General features: G+C 36.3%; 2 protein-coding genes across 2 annotated transcripts in view; one reads left to right on the forward strand and one right to left on the reverse strand.

The window, feature by feature from the left end:
- LOC101892428 (peroxidase) overlaps window positions 1-27,452 on the reverse strand; it is a 156,827-nt gene that overhangs the window by 43,794 nt on the left and 85,581 nt on the right. Inside the window, exons 3-4 of the mRNA XM_020038381.2 lie at window positions 4,906-4,988; window positions 1,828-1,918 (exon numbers count right to left, since the gene is read on the reverse strand). Coding sequence (XP_019893940.1) covers window positions 1,828-1,918; window positions 4,906-4,988 — 174 coding nt within the window. The remainder of the gene's footprint in view (window positions 1-1,827; window positions 1,919-4,905; window positions 4,989-27,452) is intronic.
- LOC101890745 (bifunctional arginine demethylase and lysyl-hydroxylase psr-1) lies at window positions 5,329-8,659 on the forward strand. Its single transcript, XM_005175868.4, has 5 exons — window positions 5,329-5,593; window positions 7,555-7,746; window positions 7,861-8,196; window positions 8,275-8,404; window positions 8,477-8,659. Exons 1-5 carry the CDS (start codon window positions 5,387-5,389, stop codon window positions 8,560-8,562), a joined length of 951 nt encoding a protein of 316 aa, XP_005175925.2. The 5' UTR covers window positions 5,329-5,386; the 3' UTR covers window positions 8,563-8,659.

The following is a 27,452-nucleotide window of genomic DNA, read 5'->3' on the forward strand; positions in this document are numbered from 1 at the left end:
TCTCACAATTTTTAAGTGTAAATTTTCTAAATTGTACATTCCGCAACACTACGTTTTGAGGGTATTATATCGTGTCGCAATTATTATCCGATCCTCACGAAATTTAGCATGGGTTACAAGCAGAATTAAAGCCTATATGTCTTAAGATGTACACTTAAATGTTCAAATGACTAAAAAAATTTAATTTTTCTAATTTTGTAGTCGCTCTACAGGCCACAATTGAAAGCTAATCGACACTGAATTTCGCATCAAAAGATAGTTAAGGACAGGGAAGAAGTCTAGCATTTTGGCCACAATTGAAAGCTAATCGACACTGAATTTCGCATCAAAAGATAGTTAAGGACAGGGAAGAAGTCTAGCATTTTGGATGACAATTGGGTTATATTTAGCTGTAGCACAACTTTCGTGTAAAATTGTTTTGAATACCTAAAAACACGACGGAGTTCTTAAGTATTGGCCAAATTCCCCGGGTAACATCTGGGCAGTGCTCTTTGACATTATTTCAAAAGCGAAATCTTCCAAAATGGATTTGGACATAAGGGGACTTCGAACATATTGTAGTGTTGTGGGTATCACATGGATGACCCCGCACGGCTATAGCCTTTACTTACTTATTTTAATATAATCCCTTTCGAAGTGATATAGGAATGTTATTTGGTATAAAAGATTAAAATATCTCTAGTGGAAATCGATTTAGAATTGAATATGCCTCGCATATATTAGTTCCCTCTGAACCAAACTATATCTGATCTAAAGCCAAGTGTTGATAGGTGGTATGATCTACTTCAAAAAAATTCTTTTGTTACGGGAGCTCTACTAAATATGCATAGTGGTGTAGGGTACCATATAGTCGGCCCCGCTCGACTTTTTACTTTTCTTTACTGGTTTTGAAATAATTTTAATTTGCCATTCCACTGTCACGTGCTATAGGTTTTCACTTCAATTAACTGGTTTTTGAGAGGCACTCCAAAAGAAGGTTTGTCATTTTCGATCAAAAACAACAACAAAAAAGAAGAATTCCTCTTGGAAAACAATTTAATCGTGACATAAATACTCTTTTCATAAATGTCTCATTAATGCAGACATGTACATCCAATGATATTTAGTTTGTGGTGCTAACAGAGAAGCAAAAACTGCACAAAATGATATAACAAGCCAATGATGTTATGGCAACATTGTTAGGTATAAGGGGAAGTACTTTGATAAAAATTGGAATTTTTAATTGTGTCAAATGTAGAATTTAATTTTCCTACTGTGGGTGCTGAGTTATATATTTTGAAAATAATTAAGAATTATTTGAATAAAAAACCCACTGAAAATTACATCACATTTTGAGTATTTTTTTTCGACAACGTTTAACAAGTGTATGCCTTGCAGCTTACATAACACACATATGTTAACTACACCAAAATCACCATTATCAATTAATATCAGACAACAGCACCAGACCAAAAATTCAAGAGAAAAAAAGAAACATTGTAATTGTATCGAAATTGCACCTTTGAACAAGGCTTGCTGTGATTGCATTATTTTGTGGAGGCCTAAAACAAGAATTTCTGCATAACTTTCAATAAAAAGTCAAAAACCATTATCGTTATTAGTGTTAAGTACAAAATTGCAACTCAAAATCGTGTTGCAACTGTAACAAAAATTTCTTGTTGAAACATTTTTCAGATTAAATAATTTTATTTTAATCGAAATTTCAAAAAAAAAAACTTTGAAACAACCAAATTGGTTATATGTTTGCCATGTACCCAATTTAAAAGCGATTAATTCAACATCATAATCGCCACATATTTGGTAATTGCTTTATTCATCTGTACTTACGTTCTGGCCAATTGTATGGAAATATCCAGCAACAGTTCGCCAACGGTGGCAATGTCTTCAGCCTTCCAATCGCCTTTGGGCTGGGAAACATCTGAAAAAATGAATAAAGAAAATATAAAAAATTGTAATTCCAGGAACAAAAATCATTAATTATATATCAGGGTCCGCATCTTCGTCTGTGTTATATTTATATGATATTAAAATATGATCTTAAAAATCACCTTAGCATAGATTTTTAAAAATCATCCTGCTCACCTATTCCTAAAATTACTTATTTTCTTCAACAATCACGCCTGTCATACCAAATTTTAAAGTTGTGGCTTGGTTTCTATCTCAATATTGAATTCGATATTATATTCATTCCTCAATCAAAATCAATGGTACTTAAATTAGTACATTACCTATTTTTGTTCCCAAATATAAGATAATCTCAGCCACAGATTAAAAAGTATTCATCGGCTTGCCAATAGATAATTTTTTTCAAATTACATTTAAAAAAATGTGTAATACTACTAGTTCAAAGTGCTACTCGTTCAACTATCGTTTGATCTTCTCAGTCTGTTTGTTTTCAGTTTTACGCACTTATCTTGATGTTACTTCCATATTTGCCATTTGCAGTTATTTTTAAATATTTTTAGTGCGTTTTTAATTAAGAAACCTCCTAATACATTTTTAGAGACCATAAATAAAACAAAGTCAAAATTCCGGGTGCTTGTTCTCTCCGATTATTTTACGACTATTTTTGTCTATTTCTAACTTAAAATGGTGCATTATCTGGAACTTTTTGTATTTTTGCTAACTTTTTAATTCGGAATTCCCAAAGCCTTAATAAAACCACATATAAAATATTTAGTACTATTGGTTCTTACATTTCGTATTGTTTAGGTCCATTTCAATATTTTTTTTTTAATTTTTGTAAAATTTTATTATTTTTATTTTCCCCATCGTTCAGCACTGATGTCACAACTTTAGCCCCGTGCCAGCTGATTCAGGGCCATATGATCCGAATAGGTCATTACAGGGTAATGTAAGCAAACTACCCCCTGTCTTACCTATAGTTTTGTAAATCATTCTTAATTTTTGGTAAACGGGTAATGTGCATCTGTGACAAAGGGAGTGCGTGTCCCATTTCAAAACCGAGGCTATGAGTTGGATATTCAGCGTCGACAACCAAATTAGGAGCATTTGTAAATAAAAACATGTTAAAAAGCAGTAAGTTCGGCCGGGCCGAACTTTTAATACACTCCACCATTTACAACGAATTTGGAAATTTTCAAAAAATAAAATCCTTAAAAAATTCTCTTAAAATTTTAAAAATACCGAATATAGCCGTTATTTTGGGGTCTATACGACGTGGACATACATTGTTTGTCATAAGCCATTACCATATTCAAATTCGAAACTTGAAATAAACGGTGAATAATGTAGCTAAAATCATCAAAATATCGTATATAAGGAGGTGCCGTTAAATTGGAGTTGGACCAACATAGACATAGACGAAGACCTGGACCATCATAGACAATTTTCTGTCACAGGCTGTAGCATCCATTACGAACTTCAAATACCACATCTCAAACAATTTCGGTGGGTATTGTACCTAAAATCGTCAATATACCGAATATAGGGAGGTACTGATATATGGAGCCTATACGAAGACCTGGACCCGCACAGACACTTTTCTGTCACAGACTGTAGTTCCCATAAGGAACTTCAAATACCAATTTTTAAACAATTCCGTAAAATAATGTCGCTAAAATCATCAAAATACCGAATATAGGGAGATACCGTTATATGGAGGCTATACGAAGACGTGGACCTGCACAGACAATTTTCTGTCATAGGCTGTAGTATCCATTTTGAACTTTAAGTACCAAATTTGAAACAATTCCCGTGAATAATGTCGTTAAAATCATCAAAATACCGAATATCGGCAGGTAACGTTATACGGGGGCTATACGTAGACGTGGACCTGCACAGACAATTTTCTGTCTTAGGGTGTAGTACCCACTACGAACTTCATATACCAAAATTTAAATTCCTTCCGGGAAAAAGGTCGCTAAAATCATCAAAATACCGAATATCGGGAGGTACCGTTATATGGCGGCTATACGAAGACATGGACTTGCACAGACAATTTTCTATCTTAGGGTGTAGTATCCATTTGGAACTTCATATACCAAATTTGAAACAATTCCGGTGAATGAATAGAATTTTACGCTGATCAAGAATATATATACTTTGTTGGGTCTGACATGAGTATTTCGAGGAGTTACAAATGGAATGACAAAGTTAATATACCCTCCATAGTATTGTGGAGGGTATAAAAATTGTTAGGGTAAAAAAACGTGGTTCCGCTCGACACCAACACTGACAGGTAGCACAACATTAAGAGTTCCACATTTATCCTTTATAAAAGTGCTCTGACATGGCATTGCACTTAATACCGTCGTGCTGTTAGTTGTTGTGGTCCATTTTACAACTAAATATAATCCAATGGTCATCCCAAATGCTCGACTTCTTCGCTTTCCTTAAATCTCTTCTGATGGAATATTTCGTGTCGATTGCTTTCAATTGTGTGATAAAGAAAATGTTTCTGTTTTTGGTTCATTTAAACATAATATATACTTCAATAAGTCATACGAAAAAAAATATAAAAAAAAATAATACAAAATCTATATTAACATCATTATAGGCATCTTTTTTCCCATTTTTTTAGATTTTATTCTTTTATGCCAAGAGGGCATTCTAATTGACAAAATTTGTCAAAATCGGTCCAGCCATTCTTGAGTTATAAGCATTCTAGCTAACATCTCCTTCCTTTGTATATATTTCGCTATATATATGATATATTTACTATCGGCATCTACATAACGGTCAGAATTGACCTGTTTGTCTATTTGTGATTTCGCCGGGTTAAAAAAAAAATCGCGGTTTCCTATGTGGGAAACCAATATTTTGAGGTGTTACATATTTTTGGCCCAAACAAACTTATAATACCCCCAACACATAGTGTTGTAGGCTATACAAACAGAATTTCTTAAACATTATAAACTTTTCATAAGAAAATTTTCCACTTACGTATTCTCTTGCGGGCATCCAAATAGGCAGCATTTACAGCATCATATGTTATACAAGTTGAATCGCCATTTCCATAAGGATTTCTAAAAAGAAAACAGGAAGAACAAATGAAGTAAAGCATTAAATCAGTGTTATTAGGTTATTGTTTCATTTAACTGTTCAGTTTTTTATCACATGCGACCAGACAACTCCCACCCCTAAAAAAATATTAAGCAACTCTAAATGTGCTACCATTCTATCAGCACACACCCACATTACACTTTCGCTTTAATCAACTTCACAACTGAACACCATAAGGATCAGATAAAACGCATTATTAACAATTGAAAGGATTTCAAGAGCAGGGTGGTTGGCTGATGGTGGTCTAAGACCTACATAAAATCTCTTAAGCTCCGTGACAATATGGTTTGCGGTGTTAGTCGTGTTTTGTGTCTTCTAGTGAGCGGTTGTATTTGAAATCGTTATTATTTTTTCTTCTATTATGGAGTGTGCCCAGAAAAAGTTGCAAGAGATTTTGGCCAAGTGTCAACAGGAAAATATTGATTTGTTGAAAAACGAAAGTATTCAGAATTTCCTTGGAGAACATAAAAAATCTACAAGTCGAAAGGAAAAATGGTTTAAATTTTTGATCATTACAAGTTTGCTAACATATGCCATGAATTATTACTTCAGTGAGCTGCAGTCGAGGGTAAGAAAAGTGGATAATTCTTGTTTAAATGGGGAAAAATGATAGTCTGATGGATTACAAAATGGGGCTATATGTGACATAGTCCGACAAAATTCCAATTTAAATAATTCCAATGTGTAGAGGGTGAGATCAAAAAAATGTAACAAAGTCAAACGCCATCATATTTTTCTTAATTTTATTAAATGACGGCAAAAATATCGGAAATAGTATTAGATTTTTAGAATACGTTTAGATTTGTTCGAATTGGTCACCTTTGCCACTAATTATGGCCTTCAAACGGCCAATAAAACCGTCACACGCTGTCCGAATGTTGCTTTGCGGTGTTTTAGCCCATTCCCGGCGAAGCGCTTGCTTGGATTATCTACACTTTGGTATTTTTTAGTGCCAACCTTGCTTTCCAAAATACTCCAGACACAATAGTCCAACGGATTGGTATCCGAAGATTTTGGTGGCCAATGATGCGAGGAACCTCATTTTGTAACCATTCTCGGTTGGCACTTCCGGAGTGCGATGGTGCTGAGACTTTTGTCCAACGCCAAGGTCGGCGGCCACAATGTTTGCGTGCCCAAGGCTTTAATACACCCCCCACAATATTTTCGCGATAATATTCGGCATTTATTCTGATGCCACGGTCGATTAATACGAGCTGTTATGGCGGCCCACACCATCACCATGGCCAGCGTTTGAGTTCTGGTGGCTAACCGAAGGTGCACATTTTCAGCTGACCTCTTTGGCAAGTAAACCCGATAATTTTGTTTGTTTACAAACTGCTGGACAACGAATGTTTTCTCATCGGAGAAAACCAAATTCGGCAGTTCACCACTTTTGGCCAAGTGAAGCAACTCTTTAGCTCTCATATATAGACATATAGACTCAAACTATTTTCTTTCCGTTGCGGTGTAGGTTCTTGCATTTTTTGGAATTTCAATGGCTTTACCCCGAGCTCATTTTTCAATATTTGCCGAATGGAATATTGCGATATGTTTCGCTCACGAGGAATTTTTTGGCCACTGCGATGCGGGTTTCGAGCTGTCGAACGAGTGGCCTGTTGCAGTTTTTTCATCTGGTTGCAGTTTTTTCATCTGGTTGCAGTTTTTTCATCTAACCCTATAGTAATTTTCCATTCTCTCTGCTTTAGGGCTACAGTGCCGATTTGACCCGGCCAAAATGTGCCTTCTCATCGAACAGACTAGGTCCTTGTGGAAAAAATCCATTTCAGTACATTAGGAAAGAAGTATTGAAACAAATCAATTTCTTTATATGTTTATATCGAGTACAGGGTTGCCCATATTCGAAGGACCCATGACTCTTTGGGCCCATTCCAATCGACAAGGCTTGTTCTCAGGCAACATTCTTTGCGTCAATTGATTTTTGTACGGGAACAAATGCAAATCAATGCGAATAATCCGTTGTAAAGTGGACCGAGCCATGCCCAACTGCTGAGAACGGCGTTTTTGGGATGTTCTTGGGGACCTCTCAACACTGGCTCGTAGGGCAGCGATATTCTCGGCCGATCGCCTTGGTCGACTTTTATATGGCCTCTTCGGATTAGAAAGAGCCTTACCAGTCGAAAATGGTGTTCTTAGAAGGCGCACTTCTCACATTTTTTAATGTTTTAAAAGCACGTTGAGTTTTCACAATTGACTTCTTCTGCTGAATGTAAATTTCAGAGCGCTCGCGTGGCGTATATTGGTTCATGGTAAAAATCTGCTTGGACTAACGCTTCAAACGCGGTATGTCATTAAGCGATGTGACATCTCTGTCAAAAGTTATGACGTTGCCAGATGGGTCCATCGAATATGGACAACCCTGTATATCTATATCAGACATAAAACAAAATCGGGCCGTTACTTCTAGTAACTCCCCGACGACGGGGTATTTGAAAAAATAAAGAAGTTTAACAACGGATTACATAAAATTGATGTATTTTGCATAAATATTTTTCCTTGACACCCTTTTAGCGATGTACATTTCAAATGCCCACCCTTATGCGTTATGCCTTTCGGCCCCCAGAAAATTGTGCATTTTGTGAAAACGTGGATGCCATTGAGAGAGTCTCCAATATAACGCCGGAGGAATTCGAAAGAAGATATGCATATTCTGCAAGACCAGTGATTGTGGAAGATGCAACCAAAAATTGGACAGCATTGGAGGTAAGAAAAAATAGTTCAAATATTGAATTCTCATCAAAGGATAGGAATTATAGAAAAAATAGTACTTCAAAATTGGATTAGGATTTTAATTTCTTCCTGCATCTGCTATTTTAGAAATTTGACTATTGGTATTTCCACGATGTCTACGATAATGCGCAACGTAGAGACAAGATATTGGATTGTCAATTTTTGCCATATAAAACAGGATTTCGTGATATCTTCGAGGCCCTAGATATGCCCGAAAGTAGAGTGGAATATTTCCAGAACAACAATAGGGCACAGGGCCGAGAAGAAAAACCATGGTATTTTGGTTGGAGTAATTGTAATCCAGAAACGGCAGAAGAATTTCGACGCCACTATGGACGGCCCTATTTTTTATCCGAAACATCGGAAAATAATAATGTGGATTGGTTTTTTATTGGCACGGCTGGGTTGGGAGCACATATGCATGTAAGAGGCAAACTAATTTATCCTTAGATAAAAAAGGAAAAATCTTTCAAATTCTGTGACACCTTTTCCTATTTTCAGATTGACAATGTCCGTTTACCCTCATGGCAGGCCCAGCTTTCCGGCAGAAAACGTTGGCTATTGGCCCCACCACCCGAATGTTATTTCAAATGTAAATCATTCGATGCCGTTGTCAATAAAGGAGATATCAGTAGGTTTCAATTTGTTATTTATTTGAATGTAATTTTAAAATCTCTTCTCACATCTCCCCTCCCCGCTGCAGTTGTTTTGGACACAAACAAATGGTATCATCAGACATTCGTACAGCCTGGCGAAATAAGTCTCACTATAGGTGCGGAATACGATTAAATTACAATCTAAAGTTTTTTGTCGAAATTAAATAAAACACGATTTATAATTTAAAAATTTAAACTAACTAAATAAAAGAACAACAATTATATCTACATACATACACACTGTACATTCAACCACATAATGCAGTTTGTTTTTAAGTTTTGTTAGAGAAAATGAGAGGAAAAAATTGCTGCATGCTTATGACCTCTAACCGCAGAATTTGTTTTGTATTCGCTCAGAAAAACAAAAAGGAGCGGTTTGTGTTTAAGTTGAGAGTGTTAGGTTTTATTAAGTTAAATATTTTGTAAACAAATTGTAGTTCTGATGAAGTTTTTAAAATCTTTCCAAATTGAAACCATTTCGTAATGCCGCTTTAGAATTTTATGTGAGTAAACGAGTCAGAAAAAAATGGTTTTAGGAAAAAAATAACATAAGAAATATCGTAGAAATTGAGTTTTTCGATCAGGTCAAGGAAAAGTGAGTATCCGATTTGGTTTCTGGCTTTTTCCTCACAAAATACCAACATTTCCTGAAATTAAAATATTCTGTGAACTTCTCAAACACAAACAGCAAAATTAGAGACTACGCGAAAGGGTTAAGTAAAAGATGATTTTTTAAGAGCTATAGGAAAGTTCTTTATGACAAAAAAAAAAAAAAAAAAAAAAAAAAAAACATGAAAATCAGAAACCAGGCCAACATTATAAGTTTTGTTTTCTAGTGAGATTGGAATTCTTCAAATATCAAATATTGGAAAGCACAGTTCTTTCCAATGTACGATATTTTGAAAAATAAACTTTTCTACAAATAAAAATAAATTTGGAACATATAAACCTTTGGAAAATATATGTTTTTATTTTTTATATATAACCTTTATTAAATGTATATATTTGTGCTATTTCGGGGGTTTCGTCGACAGAATTTACTGAAATTTACAGTTAGGAATGCCAATCAGGTTAAACTTCGTCATAACTTTTTTTTGTCTTAGTAAAGGTCTTAGCGAAGTTTTAGGATATCCGTCCGTAAATGGCCTATGTCGGTCCACGTTTTTCTATATCCCCCATTTCGCCATACGGTACATTAAAGACTTACGGTACATAAAGGATTTCGGTGGCATTTGCAGTTTAAAATTGAATTCGCTCAGATTTGATTTTAGTATATCCTACAACGCAGTCTATGAGGAGTATTATAAATTTGACTGGGCCAAAAATTATGTAACACCTTCAAATATTTGTCTGAGACATAGGAACTGACTCGATCTAGGGGGGAGGATCTGGGGGATAATTGCAATTTGGCCCGATTCTTTCAATTTTTTAATTATTCCAATTTCACAAAACGGAACCCAATCGCCATTTCGATAAGGAATACGCCATGAGACTGTACAGGGTGAGGGCGCTGGAAATGAAGCGAGGAACCTCATCTTGTATCCATTCTTTGTTGACGAGGGCTGAGTGCGATGGTACTGAATCCTGCTGGAATGTTCAAGGTCTGCGTCCAAAATGTTTGCGTGGCCAGGGCTTTAATAACCCTCCAGAATATTTTCGCGATAATATTAATACGTGCGAGGAGAGCGAAGCAACTCTTTAGCTCTTTTAAGTCTATTTTCTTCTTGTTGCGGTGTAAGTTCTTGCACTTTTTGGAAATTCAACGGCTTTACCCCGACCTCATTTTTCAAAATTTGCCGAAAGGAATATTACGATATATTCAGCTCACGAAACATTTTTCGGCCACTGCGACGTGGGTTTCGATCAAGTCGCTGCTTTACTTTTCGAACCATTTCTACTGATGTTGCTGTTTTCTTCCGTCCACTTACTTGACGTCGGGCTACGCTACCAGTTTAACGGTAACGATCGATGGTACGAGACACAATAGATTTATTCACATTTAAATGGTGAAGTGCTCTAACAATAGCCACTTGTGGTTCTCCAGCCAAATATAAAGAAACCACACTATCACGCTTGAATTCCATCACGAATAACTTTTTTTCTGGAAAATTCTCACCAAAATGCTTTTGTGCGCTTGTAAACTATATAATGAGCTTTCACTGGAATAATTTTAACAGCAGTCGGACGAGTGGCTTAGATATGAATGCAGTCTATAGTTAGTTGCAGTTTTTTCATCTCACCCTGTATCTGTCCATGTTAATTTGTAATCACGCTACAGGTCACAATTATGGCTTGATTATCATTTTTCACGGAAGTGGGATTATGATCTGAATAATTTTGCAAAGTTTATTTTACAGCCCAAAACACATTGTGTAAAGGGTATTATATACAGATCGCAGCTACCGTCCGATCCTCACGTACCATTAGAATCAGAAAATAAGCATATTTTTTGATCGTAGCGGTTCAAATGAACGAAAAAATATAATTTTTCATGATTTTGCAGTCGCTCCACGGTTCACAATTAAAAACCAATCAATACGGAATTTTTCATGAAGTTATAGTTTAGGACAGGACAGAATTCTAGCATTTGTGTAGGGCTGTGTGACTAACTTTTTATACCATACACCACATAGTGGTAAGGGCATTACGTCTTTGTGCATTTGTTTGTAACATGGAGAAGGAAGCGAGATAGACCCTTTCTGAGTTGATTTATGCATGTCAGTCCGACTCTCCGTCCGTCCGTTTGTCCATGTATTCTTGTGAACAAAATGCAGGTCGCATTTATTATCCGATTGAGATGAAATTTTACACATATCATTTGTTTGACCCAAATACGAACCCTATTGAAATTGGAAATAATCGGTCAAAATTAGATATAGCTCCCATATATATATGTTCGTCCGATTTGCCTTTTATTGTGCACCAAATATGTAATATCATGCCGAAAATTATGGAATTTTGCACATACAACCAAATTAGGCCTTAAAATAAGTAAGCCAAATTTGATCGAAATCGGTTCAGATATAGCTATAGCTCCCATATATATTGTTCATCCGATTTGTTATTTTTGTCCTCCGCAGCCGTAATAACCGCACTCTGTAACCACAATATTTGGGGAAATATATCAAATGCAGCTCAGAAATACATTTGCTAAATTTTATCAAGATCGGTTTAGATTTGGATATATCTCCCATATATAACTTCGTCCGATTTACCTTTTATTGTGCACCAAAGGTCTAATATTTGCCCAAATGGGATGACATTTGGCACTTACGACCGAATTGAGTCTAGAAGCTAGTATGCCAAATTTGATGAAGATCGGTTCAGATATAGCTATAGCTCCCATACATATTGTTAATCCGATTTGTTATTTTTGTCCTCCGCAGCCGTAATATGCACTCTGTAACAACAATATTTGGGGAAATATAACAAATGCAGCTCAGAAATATCTTTGCCAAATTTTATCGAGATTGGTTCCGATTTGGATATAGCTCCCATATATATCCTTATCCGATTTCAAATTAATTGTGAACCAAATGGGCAATACAAGTCCTAATTTAAAAGAAACAAATGCTTCGGTATATTTACTCCTTTGAACTTTAAATTATAATTATAATCATAGCGTGTATGATTGAATTCTCCCATAAAAACTTTTAATTGTTAAGTGGAGCTCTACTAAATTATCAAAGTGGTGTAGGGTATCAAAAAGTCGGCCCCGCTCGACTTTAGGACTTTCTTTACTGGTTTTATATGAAAGAAGTGAGAAGTCTAGCATTTTGGATGACCGTTGCATTATACTTAGCTGTAAAATATTTAGTGCGTAAATATTGTACAAATGCCTCTGGTCAAAAGGCTAAGGGTAATATTTATGACATAATTTCTAAAGCGAAATCTTCCAAAATGGATTTGGACATTATGGGCCTTCTAACATATTGTAGTGTTGTAGGGCATCACATGGTCGGCCGCGCACGACTTTAGCCTTTGCTTACTTGTTTTTAATATGCTTAGCACCCTGTAAATAATTTGTGACATACCAATCCCTTCTCAAAACATATATTTACTAATTTAAATAAATTAACAACACCAGAATTAAACAAATTCTAAAAAATATCGTGTGAAGATGACGATTTTATGCAAACATTGTGGTTTGTTGAAGAAAAAAAAAACGATAAACAAATCTGAAACTAATACTTCAATGACGAACAACAAAATGACACCTGAATAGCATGTGAGCGATTATGTATGATGTAGGTATTTGGGGTAGACATGCAAATGCAACTTGGCAACTGCAGGCATATGTATAACATGTGCTTAACCGCTACCACTACATGTACGTACACAAACCGAAGACGTCGACGACAGAGAAGAAGAAAAAACCATCCATTACATCACCTGTCTAGTTGGGGTTTTTATTTTTGAGGCTGACTGACTGACTGACACAACTCTTGGGGTGATATGCAAAACCATGTCAATACAAATTTTTTCGTTGAATGCTTCTTTGGACAAGTAAATCGGAATTTTTTTTAAAGAAATCTTGATGGTATTTTTTGGCTGTTATCGAATCCATAACTCACCTCCATACATTGCAGATATATAAGTACTCGTATGCACTGCATATATCAATCATGAATGAATACGATAAATAGTTTTGCATAATCTTTAATCTGTAACAGCATTGCGGCGCGCCATGCCTCTTTGCCGCTCCACCATATGTTGTTTTGCAGTTTGTTTTGCTGGTCTTTAAGCGTTGGCGATGCACTTCACAACTTTGTTGGCTTTTTTTATTGTTGTTGCTGTTGTTCGCTTGTCTTCTTGCAACATTTGGAGCATTTAAATGTCAATGTTTCATTTTTGATTCAGAAAAAAAGCGAAACAAAACAAAACATAAGAGTGTCAAGTGTTTCATTTGTTCAGTTATTTAATATTTTTTTGTATTTCTTCTTGTTGTTTTTGTTTTTTTTTTTGGAATTATCTTGTGCAGTTGTCTTGTTTTATTTGGTCTCTTGTTATGACCAAAATGCCATTTATATTTGTTTTTGGTCGGGTTTTCCCGCGCTCCCTCTCTCCCTCTCTCTCGCTTACCCTGCTGCATCAACTACTAAATAGTTGATGTTCATGCTGATGACCTCTATATACCAAGAAGAAACCAAGAAAAACGACAACGACAACAACAACAACAATCACTAAACCAGGCAAATAAAAATCGTGAGCCTGTGCCCAGTTTTGGTGTTTATGATGTAATGCCGAAACCATTTATGCGTTTCTGTTTGCCACCGCTCCATCTGCACAGCGATTTTCGTTTCGTTTTTTTTTTTGTTTTTGGGCGAGGGCGAACGAGAGGAAACCTTAAACGTTTTATTTCTCTTTTGATCGTGAAAGTTGTATGGATTTCAGCCGGTTTCCCAAATCTGTTTCAGTGACATTTGCCAGCAGGTTTACGACAAACTGACGTTTATGTTTCCTTGAACTCCATTAGTGGCGAGCAAGCGAGCCCTTCACTTTTAATCCATTTTCAATTTTTTTTTTTCAACACAAAAAAAAGTGATTTGCAAGTGTGCCTCTAAATGCATTGAACTGTGAGTGCAGATGATTTATTGGGCGTTTTATCTTGAAGGTGAAATATTTTTGAGTGAGAGATTTGCATGTGGTTTATTTTGGAACTTTCTCATTTAGACAATTTTTGGGATTTGTTTTTATACCCTCCACCATACTATGGAGGGTTTATCAATTTTGTCATTCCGTTTGTAACTCCTCGAAATACTCATGTTATACCCAACAGAGTATATATATTCTTGATCAGTGTAAAATTCTAAGACGATTTAGCCATGTCCGTCTGTCGGTCTGTCTGTTGTAATCGAATTGAATCTTTCGAACAAATTGAGATAGAAGGCTAAAATTTGCACACATATATATTTTGCCAGTAGGCAGGTTAAGTTCGTAAATGTTATCATTTAGCCCCCATATAACGGTACCTCCCGATATTCGGTATTTTGATGATTTTAGCGACATTATTCACCGGAGTTGTTTCAAATTTGGCATTTTAAGTTCGTAATGGATACTACAGCCTAAGACAGAAAATAATCTGTGTAGGTCCACGTCTTCGTATAGCCCCCATAACATAACAGTACCCCCCGATATTCGGTATTTTGATGATTTTAGCGACATTATTCACCGGAATTGTTTCAAATTTGGCATTTCAAGTTCGTAATGGATACTACAGTCAAAGACAGAAAATAATCTGTGTAGGTCCACGTCTTCGTACAGCCCCTATATAACGGTACCCTCCGATATTCGGTATTTTGATGATTTTAGCGACATTATTTACCGGAATCGTTTCAAATTTGGTATTTGAAATTCATAATAGATACTGCAGCATAAAAAAATGGGCCATGTAGGTCTACGTCTTCGTATAGCCCCCATATATCATACCCCCCGATATTCGGTATTTTGATGATTTCAGCGACATTATTAACCGGGATTGTTTCCAATTTCGCATGTGAAGTTCGTAATGGATACTTCAGCCCATGCCAGAAAATTGTCTGTGCAGGTCCACGTCTTCGTATAGCCCGTATAACGGTACCCCCCGATATTCGGTATTTTGATGATTTTAGCTCCATTATAAACAGATTTTTCTTCAAGTTTCGCATTTAAATATTGTAATAACTTATGACAAAAGTTGCCTATGCAGGTCCACGTCGTCGTATAGGCATTCGGTATTTTTAAGATTTTAACAGAATTTTTAACGGATTTTATTTTTTATTTTATTTTTGGAAATTGTCAAATTTGTACCAAATGGTGGAGGGTATTAAAAGTTCGGCCCGGCCGAACTTACAGCTTTTTACTTGTTTTTTTTTTTTTTGAGTGAATTTAAAATTGTTGTTCTCTATACTAAATATTTAAGCTATTACTTTTTTACTATTATTTTATTTAACTTTAACATTGGGACTTTGGTCACTCTCAAAATAGAAATATGTAAATTTTTTTCCATTGTGATTTTTGTTATAATAATCTGAATGTAGGTTTAATATCAGTAACATTGCAAAAACAGCATTTTTATACCCTACACTACATAGTGGAGAAGGAAGCGAGATAGACCCATATTTACTTTTGAAGATCTGTATAGAATTACTATCTGAGTCGATTTATGCAGACCAATCCGTCTGTCCATGTATTTTTGTGAAGAAAATGCAGGTCCCATTTATTATCCGATTGAGATGAAATTTTCCAAACAGTATTTCTTGCAAATTACCTGAATTTTGACACATGCCATAGCTCCCATATATATGTTTTATTCGATTTGGTGTTTATGTCCCTCATATGCACACCAAAAGAATTATATTTGGTACCAGATATCAAATATAGCCCAAAACTACCTCTGTCATATTTTATAAAGATCGGATCAGATTTGCATACAGCTCCCATATACAGGGTGAAATAAAAAACAACTGCAACACCGTAATTTTTACATTTTATTGAATAAAAGAAAAAAATGTCGGAAATAGCATCAAATTTTAGAATAAGTTTAGATTTATTCGAATTGGTCACCTTTGGCACGAATTATGGCCTTCAAACGGCCAATGAAACCGTCACACGCTGCCCGAATGTTGCTCTGCGGTACTTTGTCCCATTCTCGGTGAAGCGCTTGCTGGTGGTGATCGACATTTTGGTATTTTTGAGTGCCAACCTTGATTTCCAAAATACTCCAGACGCAATAGCCCAACGGATTGGTATCCGGAGATTTTGGTGGCCATTGTGCGCTGGAAATGAAACGAGGAACGTCATTTTGTAACTATTCTTTGATGGCGCGTGCTGAGTACGACGGTGCTGAGTCCTGTTGGAATGTCCAAGGTCTGCGGCCAAAATATTTGCGTGCCCAAGGCTTTAATACACCCTCCAGAATATTTTCGCGATAATATTCGGCATTTATTCTGATGCCACGATCGATTAATACGAGTAGCGGCCTGGTGGCCAACCGAAGGTGCACATTTTCAGCTGACCTCTTTGGCAAGTAAACACGATCATTTTGTTTGTTTACAAACTGCTGGACAACGAATGTTTTCTCATGGGAAAAAAACCAAATTCGACAGTTCACCACTTTCGGCCAAGCGAAGCAACTCTTTAGCTCTTTTGAGTCTATTTTCTTTCTGTTACGGTGTAAGTTCTTTCACTTTTTGGAATTACAATGGCTGTACTTCGAGCTCATTTTTGAATATATTCCGAATGGAATATTGCGATATGTTCAGCTCACGAGCCATTTTTCGGCCATTGCGATGCGGGTTTCGATCAAGTCACTTCTTTACTTTTCGATCCATTTCTCCTGATGTTGATGTTTTCTTCCGTCCACGTCCTTGACCTCGGGCTGCGCTACCAGTATCACGGTAACGAGCAATGGTACGAGGCACAAAAGTTTTATTCACAGTTTTCCAGTCAAATATAAAGAAATCACACTATCACGCTTGAATTGCATCACGAATAACTTTTTTTCTGGAACATTCTCACCAAAATGCTTTTGTACGCTTTTAAACAATATAATGAGCTGTCACTGGAATAATTTTAACTGCTATCGGACAAGTGGCTTAGAAATGACAGCAGTCTGAAGTTTGTTGCAATTTTTTCATCTAACCCTATAGCTCCCATATATATGTTTCATCCGATTTGGTGTTTATGTTCCTCACATTCATAACATGCGCTCCACAAGAATGATATTTGGTACCAGATAACTTATGAAGCTTAAAAGTACCTCTCTCAATTTGTATTGAGATCGGATAAGATTTGGATATAGCTCTCGTATATATCATTATCCGATATCAGGTTTTTTGTACACCAAATGGCTAATATCAGCCCAAATGTACAGAATTTTTTCGATTCCTACTGAATTCAGCTCAAAAGCAAGTACCTCAAATGTTTCCATTTGGTGAAACTCGGTCCGGTATATCTATTGCTCCAATAAATAATTTTTAATTATACCCTACTACACTATGTGTTGGGGGTATTATAAGTTTAATTGGGCCAAAATTATGTAACACCACGAAATATTGATTTCCCACATAGGAAAGTATATATGGATCTTCCTATCTCGCCGAGCTGAGTCGATCTAGCTATGTATGTCCGTCCATCCGTCTGTCCGTCTGGCCATGTTAATTTGCAATCACTCTACAGGTCGCAATTATGGTCCGATCTTCACGAAATTTAGAATGGAGGTGGGGCTAGGGTCAGAATAGAACCCTATTGCTTTTAGAGATGATCGCATAATATTTATGGGTTGAAATGGACCAAAAACTGAAAAAATTCCTGAATTTGCAGTTGCTCTACAGGTCGCAATTATAGACAAATCAAAGCGGAAGTTAGCATGGGGCTAGAGCTTAGGGCTCGGCAGAAGCCTTCCAATTTTGATGGTCATCGGGTAACATGAGTGCTAAATAAAAGTCAAATTTTCCATTAAACCGCAAATATTTGTAATCCCGGCGAAATCACAAATAGACGAACAGGTCAATTCTGACCGTTACGTAGATGACGATAGTAAATATATCGGTTATATGTAGCGAAATATATACAATGTGTATATACAAAAGAAGGGGACGTTAGTCAGAATGCTTATATCCCAAGAATGGCTGGACCGATTTTGACAAATTTTGTCAATTCAGAATGCCCTCTTGACATAAAAGTATAAAATCTAAAAAAATCGCAGAAAAATATGCCAATAATGATGTTAATATAGATTTTGTAGTATTTTGTGACATATTTTTTATTTTTTCATATCCTGTTCGTCTATTTTTTATTTTTTCATATTTTTTATCGCATGCGATTTTTTCAATTTGACTTATAATATTTTCTAATATTTTTTCACCTTACAACACATTATATAGGTATTGCAAATATCGTCCGATCCTCACGAAAATTTTCACAAGAGTTGGGTTGGGCTCAGAAGGGCTAGGCCTACTGTTTTCAAAGATGTCCGCAATATATTAGGGGTTGAAATGGACTAACAACTAAAAATTTTCCTGATTTTGCAGTCGTTATAAAGGTCACAAATAGAAACTAAAGGACACGAAATCTCGCATAAAGTTAGAGTTTAGGAAAGCGGGTAGAATGGACCACTACTTTTGTGTGAAAAAAATACCAGCATTACTTACAGGCGATATCTGAAATACACAAAAGGCGAACTTCGGGCTTTTTATGCTGATTTCGTTTACGAGTATAGCCAACTATCGTAGACAAGCAAATCATATAGATGAGTCTAAATTTGGATATACAGAGGGACTTCTTGCTTTTGGAGATGATCGCAAAATATTTAGGGGTTCAAATTAACCAAAAACAGGAATGTTTTTCCGATCACACAATTGAAGCCACTCGAAACGCCTGTGAAGAGAGTTAAGGACTGGGAAGAATTGTAGCATTTTGGATGGCCATTGGATTATATTCGGCTGTAAAATGGACTACAACAACTAACAGCCCGACGGAATGGATAAATATAGGGCAAATGTCTCCAGTCAAAATCCTAATTTCAGAAGCGAAATCTTCCAATATGGATTTGGACATAAGGGGGCTTCTAACATATTGTAGTGTTGTAGGGTATAACATAGTTGGCCCGCGCGACAATAGCCTTTGCTTACTTGTTTTTTATACCATACACCACATAGTGGTAAGGGTATTATGTCTTTGAGCATATGTTTGTGACATGGACCATATAACCATATTTACTTTTGAAGATCTATATAGAATTACTTTCTGAGTCGATTTATGCAGACCAATCCGTCTGTCCGTGTATTTTTGTGAACAAAATGCAAGTCGCATTTATAAGCCGATTGAGATAAAATTGCCCAAACAATATTTGTTGCAAATTACCTGAATTTTGACACATGATATAGCTCCCATATATATGTTTTATCCGATTTGGTGTTTATGTCCCTCATATGCACACCAAAAGAATGATATTTGGTACCAGATATTAGCTATAGCCCAGAAATACCCCTGTCAAATTTTATCAAGATCAGATCAGATTTGGATACAGCTCCCATATACAGAGTCAAATTTTTTACTTTTTGTTTAAATTTTGTTGAGTGAAAGCAAAAAGTGTCTGAAATAGAATCACATATTAGAATAAGTTTAGATTTGTTCGAAGTAGTCACCAATGAAATCGTCACACGCCGTCCGAATGTTGCTCTGCGGTATTTTGACCCATTTCCGGCGAAGCGCTTGCTGGAGGTGATCGACACTTTGGTATTTTTTAGTGTCAACCCTCTTTCCAAAATACTCCAGTCACAATAGTCCAACGTATTAGTATCCGGAGATTTTGGTGGCCATTGTGTGCTGGACATGAAGCGAGGAACCTCATTTTGCAACCATTTTTGGGTGCCGCGTTCTGAGTGCGATGGTGCTGAGTTCAGTTGGAATGTTCAAGGTCTGCGGCCAAAATGTTTGCGTGCCCAAGGCTTTAGAACACCCTCCAGAATATTTTCGCGATAAAATTCTGCATTTATTCTAATGCCACGGTCGATTAACACGAGTAGCGGTCTGGTGGCCAAACGAAGGTGCATATTTTCAGCTGACCTCTTTGAAGAGTAAAAATACGTACTTGTTAAAGGCATAGAAATATCAAATCTTCTCGCACTTATTTTTTCACAACATTCTTTCAATATTGGTTTAATGGAGTGTGTTGAAAAGGTTTTAGTTTTCGTTGCTTTTTTATTCACTTTTCTTACTTCTTTGGACGAAATTATGCTTTATTTAGCTCAGAATACCTTTGTTTTTATTGTCCAATTTTTAATCGAAAATTTTCGCAAGTTCATACTTCAGTACCACTTATAATCTCAATTTTAAATCCATAAAAAAGTGTTGTTTTTTGTTATTGACAAATCCTAATGCAACACATAATTTCGTTATTTAATAATATATGTACCATAGACGTTTATGGCTTGTCGCCATATAAGGTGTCAATGTTGAAACCTAAAAAAGAGAATTCTTGCTGCCACAGCGCAGCATAGTTCGCATTGTCTCAAGTTTTGTGTCAACTAAATATAGATCTTAATTATTTTATCTGCAGGTGTGGTGTCACTACAAAATGTGTGAAATATTTAATGCATATCTTTTTGTTTGTTTGAAAGAAAACTCGCGCCATGTCGAAACAAAGCGACAAAGTTTTTTAAACTTTGAAAAATTGTGGAGTTACACTTTGAAACAAATTAGGAGTCGATGTTTATTTGAGAATGTATAATAAGGAAAATATTTAGCTATTGAAAATATATTTTCAAAATCCATTAAAAAATAAGGAAGCAAAGGCTATAGTCGTACGGGGTCGACCATGTGATACCTTACACCACTAAAATACGTTGGAAGCCCCCTTATTTCCAAATCCACTTTGGAAGATTTCGTTTTTGGAACGATGTCATAGAGCACTGCCCAGATGTTACCCTTTATATATTTGCCCAATATTTAGGCACACCGTCGTGTTGTTAGGTTTTTCAAAACAATTTCACTCGAAAGTAGTAGTAGTACTAACTAGAGTCTAATGGCCATTCAAAATACTAGACGTCTTAAATACTCTTCTTGTGCAAAATTCCGCATCGATAGGTTTTCAGTTGAGACCTATTGAGCGACTGCAAAATCAGGACATTTTTATTATTATTTTTTTTTTTTTGGTATATTTTAGCCTCTAAAAAAACAATAGGCTCTAATTTTGACCCTAACTTCCATACAAAATACATACAGACTTGTAGATAATACCCTCAACACAGTGTGGCAGGGTGTAGATAAACTTTAGAAAAATTACATTTCAAAATTGTAAGTCAAATTGAAAAAATAGCAAGCGATAAAAGATATGCCAAAAAATTAAAAAAAAAAATGTAACAAAAAATAGTTTTTTTTTGGCAGATTATTACGCGATTTTCTCAGGTTTATTGGTGAAAATTGTGAAAATCCGTTCATCGGTTCTTGACTTATAAGCGGAATAACTAACATCAATTTAATTTACATCTAGGCTGAGATGAAAAAATTGCAACCAACTTCAGACTGCTGCCATATCTAAGCCACTCCTCCGATAGCTGTTAAAATTATTCCAATGACAGCTCATTATATTGTTTACAAGCGTGCAAAAGCATTTTGGTGAGAATTTTCCAGAAAAAAAATTATTGGTGATGGAATTCAAGTGTGATAGTGTGATTTCTTTATATTTGGCTGGAAAACCACAAGTGGTTATCGTTAGAGCACTCCAGCATTTAAATGTGAATAAATATTTTGTGTCTCGTACCATCGCTCGTTACCGTGATACTGGTAGCGTAGCTCGACGTCAAGGAAGTGGAGGGAAGAAAGCAGCAACATCAGCAGAAATGGTTCGAAAAGTAAAGAAGCGACTTGATCGAAACCCGCGTCGCAGTGGCCGAGAAATAGCTCGTGAGCTGAACATATCGAATTAATCCATTCGGCAAATATTGAAAAATGAGCTCGGGGTAAAGCCATTGAAATTCCAAAAAGTGCAAGAACTTACACCGCAACAGAAAGAAAATAGACTCAAAAGAGCTAAAGAATTGCTTCGCTTGGCCGAAAGTGCTGAATTGCCGAATTTTGTTTTATCCGATGAGAAAACATTCGTTGTCCAGCAGATTGTAAACAAACAAAATAATTGTGTTAACTTGCCAAAGAGGTCAGCTGGTTGGCCACCAGAACTCAAGCGCCGGCCATGGTGATGGCGTGGGCTGCCATAACAGCCAATGGTCGCTCTCCTCTCGTATTGATCGACCGTGGCACCAGAATAAATGCCGAATTTTATTATCGCGAAAATATTCTGGATGGTATATTAAAGCCTGTGACACGCAACGTTTTGGCCGCAGACCTTGGACATTCTAACAGGACGTAGCACCATGGCACTCAACACGCGCCACCCAAGAATGGTTACAAATTGAGGTTTTCTCGCTTCGTGTCCAGCACACAATGGCCACCAAAATCTCCGGATACCAATCCGTTGGACTATTGCGTCTGGAGTATTTTGGAAAGCAAGGTTGGCACTAAAAAATCCGCAAGCAAACGCTTCGCCTGAAATGGGCCAGAATGCCGCTGAGCAACATTTGGGCAGCGTGTGACGGTTTCATTGGTCGTTTGAAGGCCATAATTCATGCTAAAGGTGACCAATTCGAACAAATCGAAACTTATTCTGAAATTTGATGCTATTTCCGACATTTTTTGCTTTCATTCAATAAAATTCAAAAAAAAAAAAAAAATTAAAAATTATGGCGTTTGACTTTGTTGTAGTGTTTTTATCTCACCCTGTATAGAACTGATATTTTTGAATTTTTGAATTTTTAAAATTTTCGAAAACTATATCGCTCTACTTTGGGGAAATTGCAGATAAAATAGCCCACTGTGCAGATGTTAAAAACGCAGCGGGGTTGACACCGTGCTCAAACGAAAGGTCTTCTCCCCCACTAAAATAAACTGATCTGAATTAAAGATATTTACAATTATATGAAAATGTTTCGCCCAACCTAATGTTAATTGCAGAAAAAGAACCCACTCTGCAGAAGCTAAAAATGTGTTCCCTGTAAATTTTTATTGGGACCGGTCACAACCGCGCATGGAGGGTATATTAACTTTGCCACACCGTTTGTAACACATCGAACTAATCATTTTAAACCCAACAAAGTATATATATTTGATCAACGTAAAATTATAAGCCCTTGTCGGTCCCTTTGTAAGCCCGCTATCTACCGAAGAAATTGAGATGTAGTGCTGAAACATGCGTTTTAGGGCTGAACTCAGATCAAGTTCAAAGATGGACTATATCAGCCAACTTTTTTGGGTAGTCTCCATATACATGACTCTCACATTTGAAGCATTTCGACGAGATTCTACATCAAGGCAATTCCCTGTCTGGAATTTGGTGTTACTTTGTTGTTACATATACGTAACACCTTTGAAAAAAAAAAAAAAAAACAAGTAAAAAAGCAGTAAGTTCGGCCGGGCCGAACTTTGAATACCCTCCACCATTTGGAAAGAATTAGGACATTTTCAAAAAAAAAAAAATAAATAATAATAATAATAATAAAATAAAATCCATTAAAAATTTTTTTAAAATCTCGAAAGTTGCCGATATATGTGGGGATAAACGATATTTTGGATCTATATAGACAAATCGATGTCTAGGGATAAAGTACTCACAAATAACTCCTTGCGTAGAATTTAAGACAATTTCGTTTAAAAATCTGGCTAAAATCATCAAAATACCGAATATCGGGGGGTCCCGTTATATGGGGGATATACGAAATCATGGACCTATATAGAGAACTCCCTGTCAGGGGGTTAAGGGTTCACAAAGAACCCCTTGTGTAGAATTTCAGACAATTCCGTTGAAAAATTTGGCTAAAATCAACAAAATATCGAATATCGGGTGATACTGTTATATTTGGACTATATGATATCGTGGACCTATATAGATAATTCTCTTTCAATGAATAAAGTACTTACAAGGATACCGTTTATACGATATTTTGGACCTGTATAGACAATTCCCTTTCAGGGGGTAAAGTGCTCACAAGGAACCCTTGTGTAGACAATTTACCTTCAGGAGGTAAAGTGCCCGCAAAGAACTCCTCGTGTGGATTTTCAGAATATTCTATTAGAAAATGTGGCTAAAATCATCAAAATACAGAATATGGGAGGGGGGGGTTGTACCGTTAAATGGGGGCTATACGTTATCGTCGACATATATAGATAATTCTCAGCCAAGGGATAAAGTACTCACAAATAACTCCTTGTGTAGAATTCCAGACAATTCCATTGAAAAATGTGACTAAAATCATCAAAATACCGTATATCGGGGGTACCATTATCTGGGGGCTATACGATATCGTGGAACGATATAGCCCATCTTGGAACTTGACCTGCCTGCAGACAAAAGAGAGATCTGGGCAAAATTTTAGCTTTCTATCTTAATTCGTTTAGCCTGTAGCGTGATTACAACAGACGGATAGACGGACGGACAGGGCTAAATCGTCTTAGAATTTTACGATGATGAAGAATATATATACTTTGTTGGGTCTAAAGGTCCACATTGTTGTGTAGTCCCCACAATAACAGTACCCCCTTATTTTAAGCAATGGCACATTTTTTAACGTAATTGTCGAGAATTCGGTAGTTGAAGGTTGTTACGGTCCTCTAACTAGCCCCCTGGTGTAGCCCCCATATAATGCTACCACCCTATATTCGGTATTCTGGCTTTCCATGAATGGCTTTCCAAAATTTTGAAATGAAATTGTCTGAAATTTTGTATTTGAAGTTTGTAATGGGTGTCTAAATGTTTGTTCTCAACTTGTATGGTGTCATCTAACCGGAATATGACCTTATTTAACTTTTGTATGCCTCCTTCTCTGTCATCAACACTTGCAACAATGCAATAAAAACTATCAACCTAAATTGTATTGAGAATAGCGAAAAAAAAAAACATCAAAAAGTGCATGTAACGTCATAGTTGGCCATACGACAACAAGTAACGCGTGTCAAATGCATTGTCGATGACCAAAAATGGCTACCAACAAACATCCGTCCCAGTTCGGTGCAGTATTTTGTCGATTTAACTTATTAAGTAATTGATTTAACAGTATTATATTACACGTTTGCCAATTGAATTAATTAAATCGAATAAAAAGCGAAAGAAATATTGGCAATACCAGAAGCCACTTCAAACAGCTATCAAACATAATTCAAGCCACCGCCAGCCAATTGCAGTTAAATAAATCAAAACCCACTCGAGGAATTGCTAGCCATCGGGTGTTGCATTTCATCTGATTAACGTAATTGAAACAATTAACTCCGGTTTAACCTCTTGACCACACTGGCTCGCCGAAATGAGAGGCATGAATAAATTACGATTTGAGAGGCTTCCCTGGAGAAGAGCTGAGGGAAAACTTGAATCGCTATTTTGTAATCATGGAATGTTTAAAAAATTTTCCACCATAACCATCATCGTCATCATCTCCTTTGCAGGAGCCCCACATAACTGTCGTTCATAACTCATTATTATTATTTTATTTTAGGCAATTGGTTTCGAGTGCGTTTTGGCTTACATTTTTCTCTGTTGCAACTAATTTAAATGTTTTGCGTTGTTTTTCTTTTTCGTTAAATTATTTAACTTCCTGATGCTGCAGGTTTTGAGTTTTTCCCTCATTCGCACTTTATTTGTGCGATGATGAAGAGTTTTTTTTTTCGAAAACTGTCTTTAAAAGCTCTTGTTTAATTGAATGTTGATGTTCGCTAAAGACTGGCGGAAAAGTGTGTTTGATTGTAAGATGTTGTTGCAGAAAAAAAAACTATAACATAAATAGTCGTATATATTTGGTGGTATATTTTTATAACCTCCACCATACATAGTATGGAGGATGTATTGAGTTTGTCATTCCGTTTGTAACTCATCGAAATAATAATTTTAGACCTAACAAGGATTATATATTCTTGATCAGCGTAAAATTTTAAGACGAATTATCTCTGTCCGTCCGTCCGTCTGTTGTGATCACCCTAGAGTCAAAACGAATTAAGATAGGATGTTAAAATTTTGCACAGATCAGTTTTTTGTCTGCAGGCAGCTCAAGTTCAAAGATGGGCTATATCGGTCCACGATCCACCATATAATGGTACCTCCCCATATTCGGTATTTTGATGATTTCAGCCTGTGGCAGAAAATTGTCAATGCAGGTCCAGGTCTTCGTATAGCTCCCATATATAAGTACCTCCCTGTATTCGGTATTTTGACGATTTTTGGTATAATTCCCAACAGAATTGTTTTAAATTTCGTATTTGAAGTTCCTAATAAGTACTACAGTCTGTGACTTGAAATTGTCTATGCAGACACAGGTCTTCATATAGCCCCCATATAGCGGTACCTTTCTATATTCCGTATTTTGCTGATTTAGTGACACTATTCACCGGAGTTGTTTCAAATTTCGTATTGGAAGTTCCTAAGGGGTACCACAGCATGTGACAGAAGTTTGTATGTGCAGGTCTAGGTCTTCGTATAGCCCCCATATATCGGTACCTCCCTATATTCGGTATTTGGACGATTTTAGGTACAATATTCAGCGGAATTGTTTCAAAATTCGTATTTGAAGTTCTTAATAGGTACTTAAGCATGTGACAGAAAATTGTAAATTCAGGCCCAAGTCTTCGTACAGCCCCCATATATCGGTACCTCTTTATATTTGGTATTTTGATGATTATAGCGACATTATCCACCGGTTTTTTTTTTTTCAAGTTTTTTATTTGAATATGACCTATAATAAAAGTTGCCTCTGCTGATCCACGTCTTCGTATAGACCACAATACAACTGCTACTGCAAACTGCAACCAACTTCAGACTACTGTCATTTCTAAGCCATTCGTCCGACAGTTGTTAAAATTATTCCAGTGACAGCTGATTATATTATTTACCATTTTGGTGAGAATTTTCCAGAAAAAAAGTTATTCGTGATGTAATTCAACCGTGATAGTGCGATTTTTTTATAAATGGCTGGAAAACCACAAGTAGCAATCGTTAAAGTATTCCAGTATTTAAATGTGAATAAATCTTTTGTGTCTCGTACCATCGCACGTTACCGGAAGTGGACGGAAGAAAACAGAAACATCAGGAAAAATGGTTCGAAAAGTAAAGAAGCGATTTGATCGAAACACGCATCGCAGTGGCCGAAAAATGGCTCGTTAGCTGAACATATCGCAATATTCCATTCGGCAAATATTGAAAACTGAGCTCGGGGTAAAGCCATTGAAATTCCAAAAAAGTGCAAGAACTTACACCGCACCAAAAAGAAAATAGGCTCAAAGGAGCTAAAGAGTTGCTTCACTTGGCGGAATGTTGTGAACTGCCTAATTTGGTTTTCTCCGATGAGAAAACATTCGTTATCCAGCAGTTTGTAAATAAACAAAATAATCGTGTTAACTTGCCAGAACTTGTCAGAACTCAAGTGCCGGCCATGGTGATGGTGTGGGCTGCCATAACACCCAATGGTCGCTCACCGCTCGTATTAATTGACCGTGGCATCAAAA

The sequence above is a fragment of the Musca domestica genome, unplaced genomic scaffold, assembly GCF_030504385.1.
Source record: "Musca domestica strain aabys unplaced genomic scaffold, Musca_domestica.polishedcontigs.V.1.1 1, whole genome shotgun sequence".
NCBI lineage: Eukaryota > Metazoa > Arthropoda > Insecta > Diptera > Muscidae > Musca > Musca domestica.

Bases quoted from the DNA above. Each gene is read 5' to 3' on its own strand.
- LOC101890745 (XM_005175868.4), top strand. From the start codon at position 5,387: ATGGAGTGTGCCCAGAAAAAGTTGCAAGAGATTTTGGCCAAGTGTCAA. The intron at 8,197-8,274 runs GTAAGAGGCAAA...TCCTATTTTCAG, and splicing joins GGTTGGGAGCACATATGCAT to ATTGACAATGTCCGTTTACC. The intron at 8,405-8,476 runs GTAGGTTTCAAT...TCCCCGCTGCAG, and splicing joins TGTCAATAAAGGAGATATCA to TTGTTTTGGACACAAACAAA.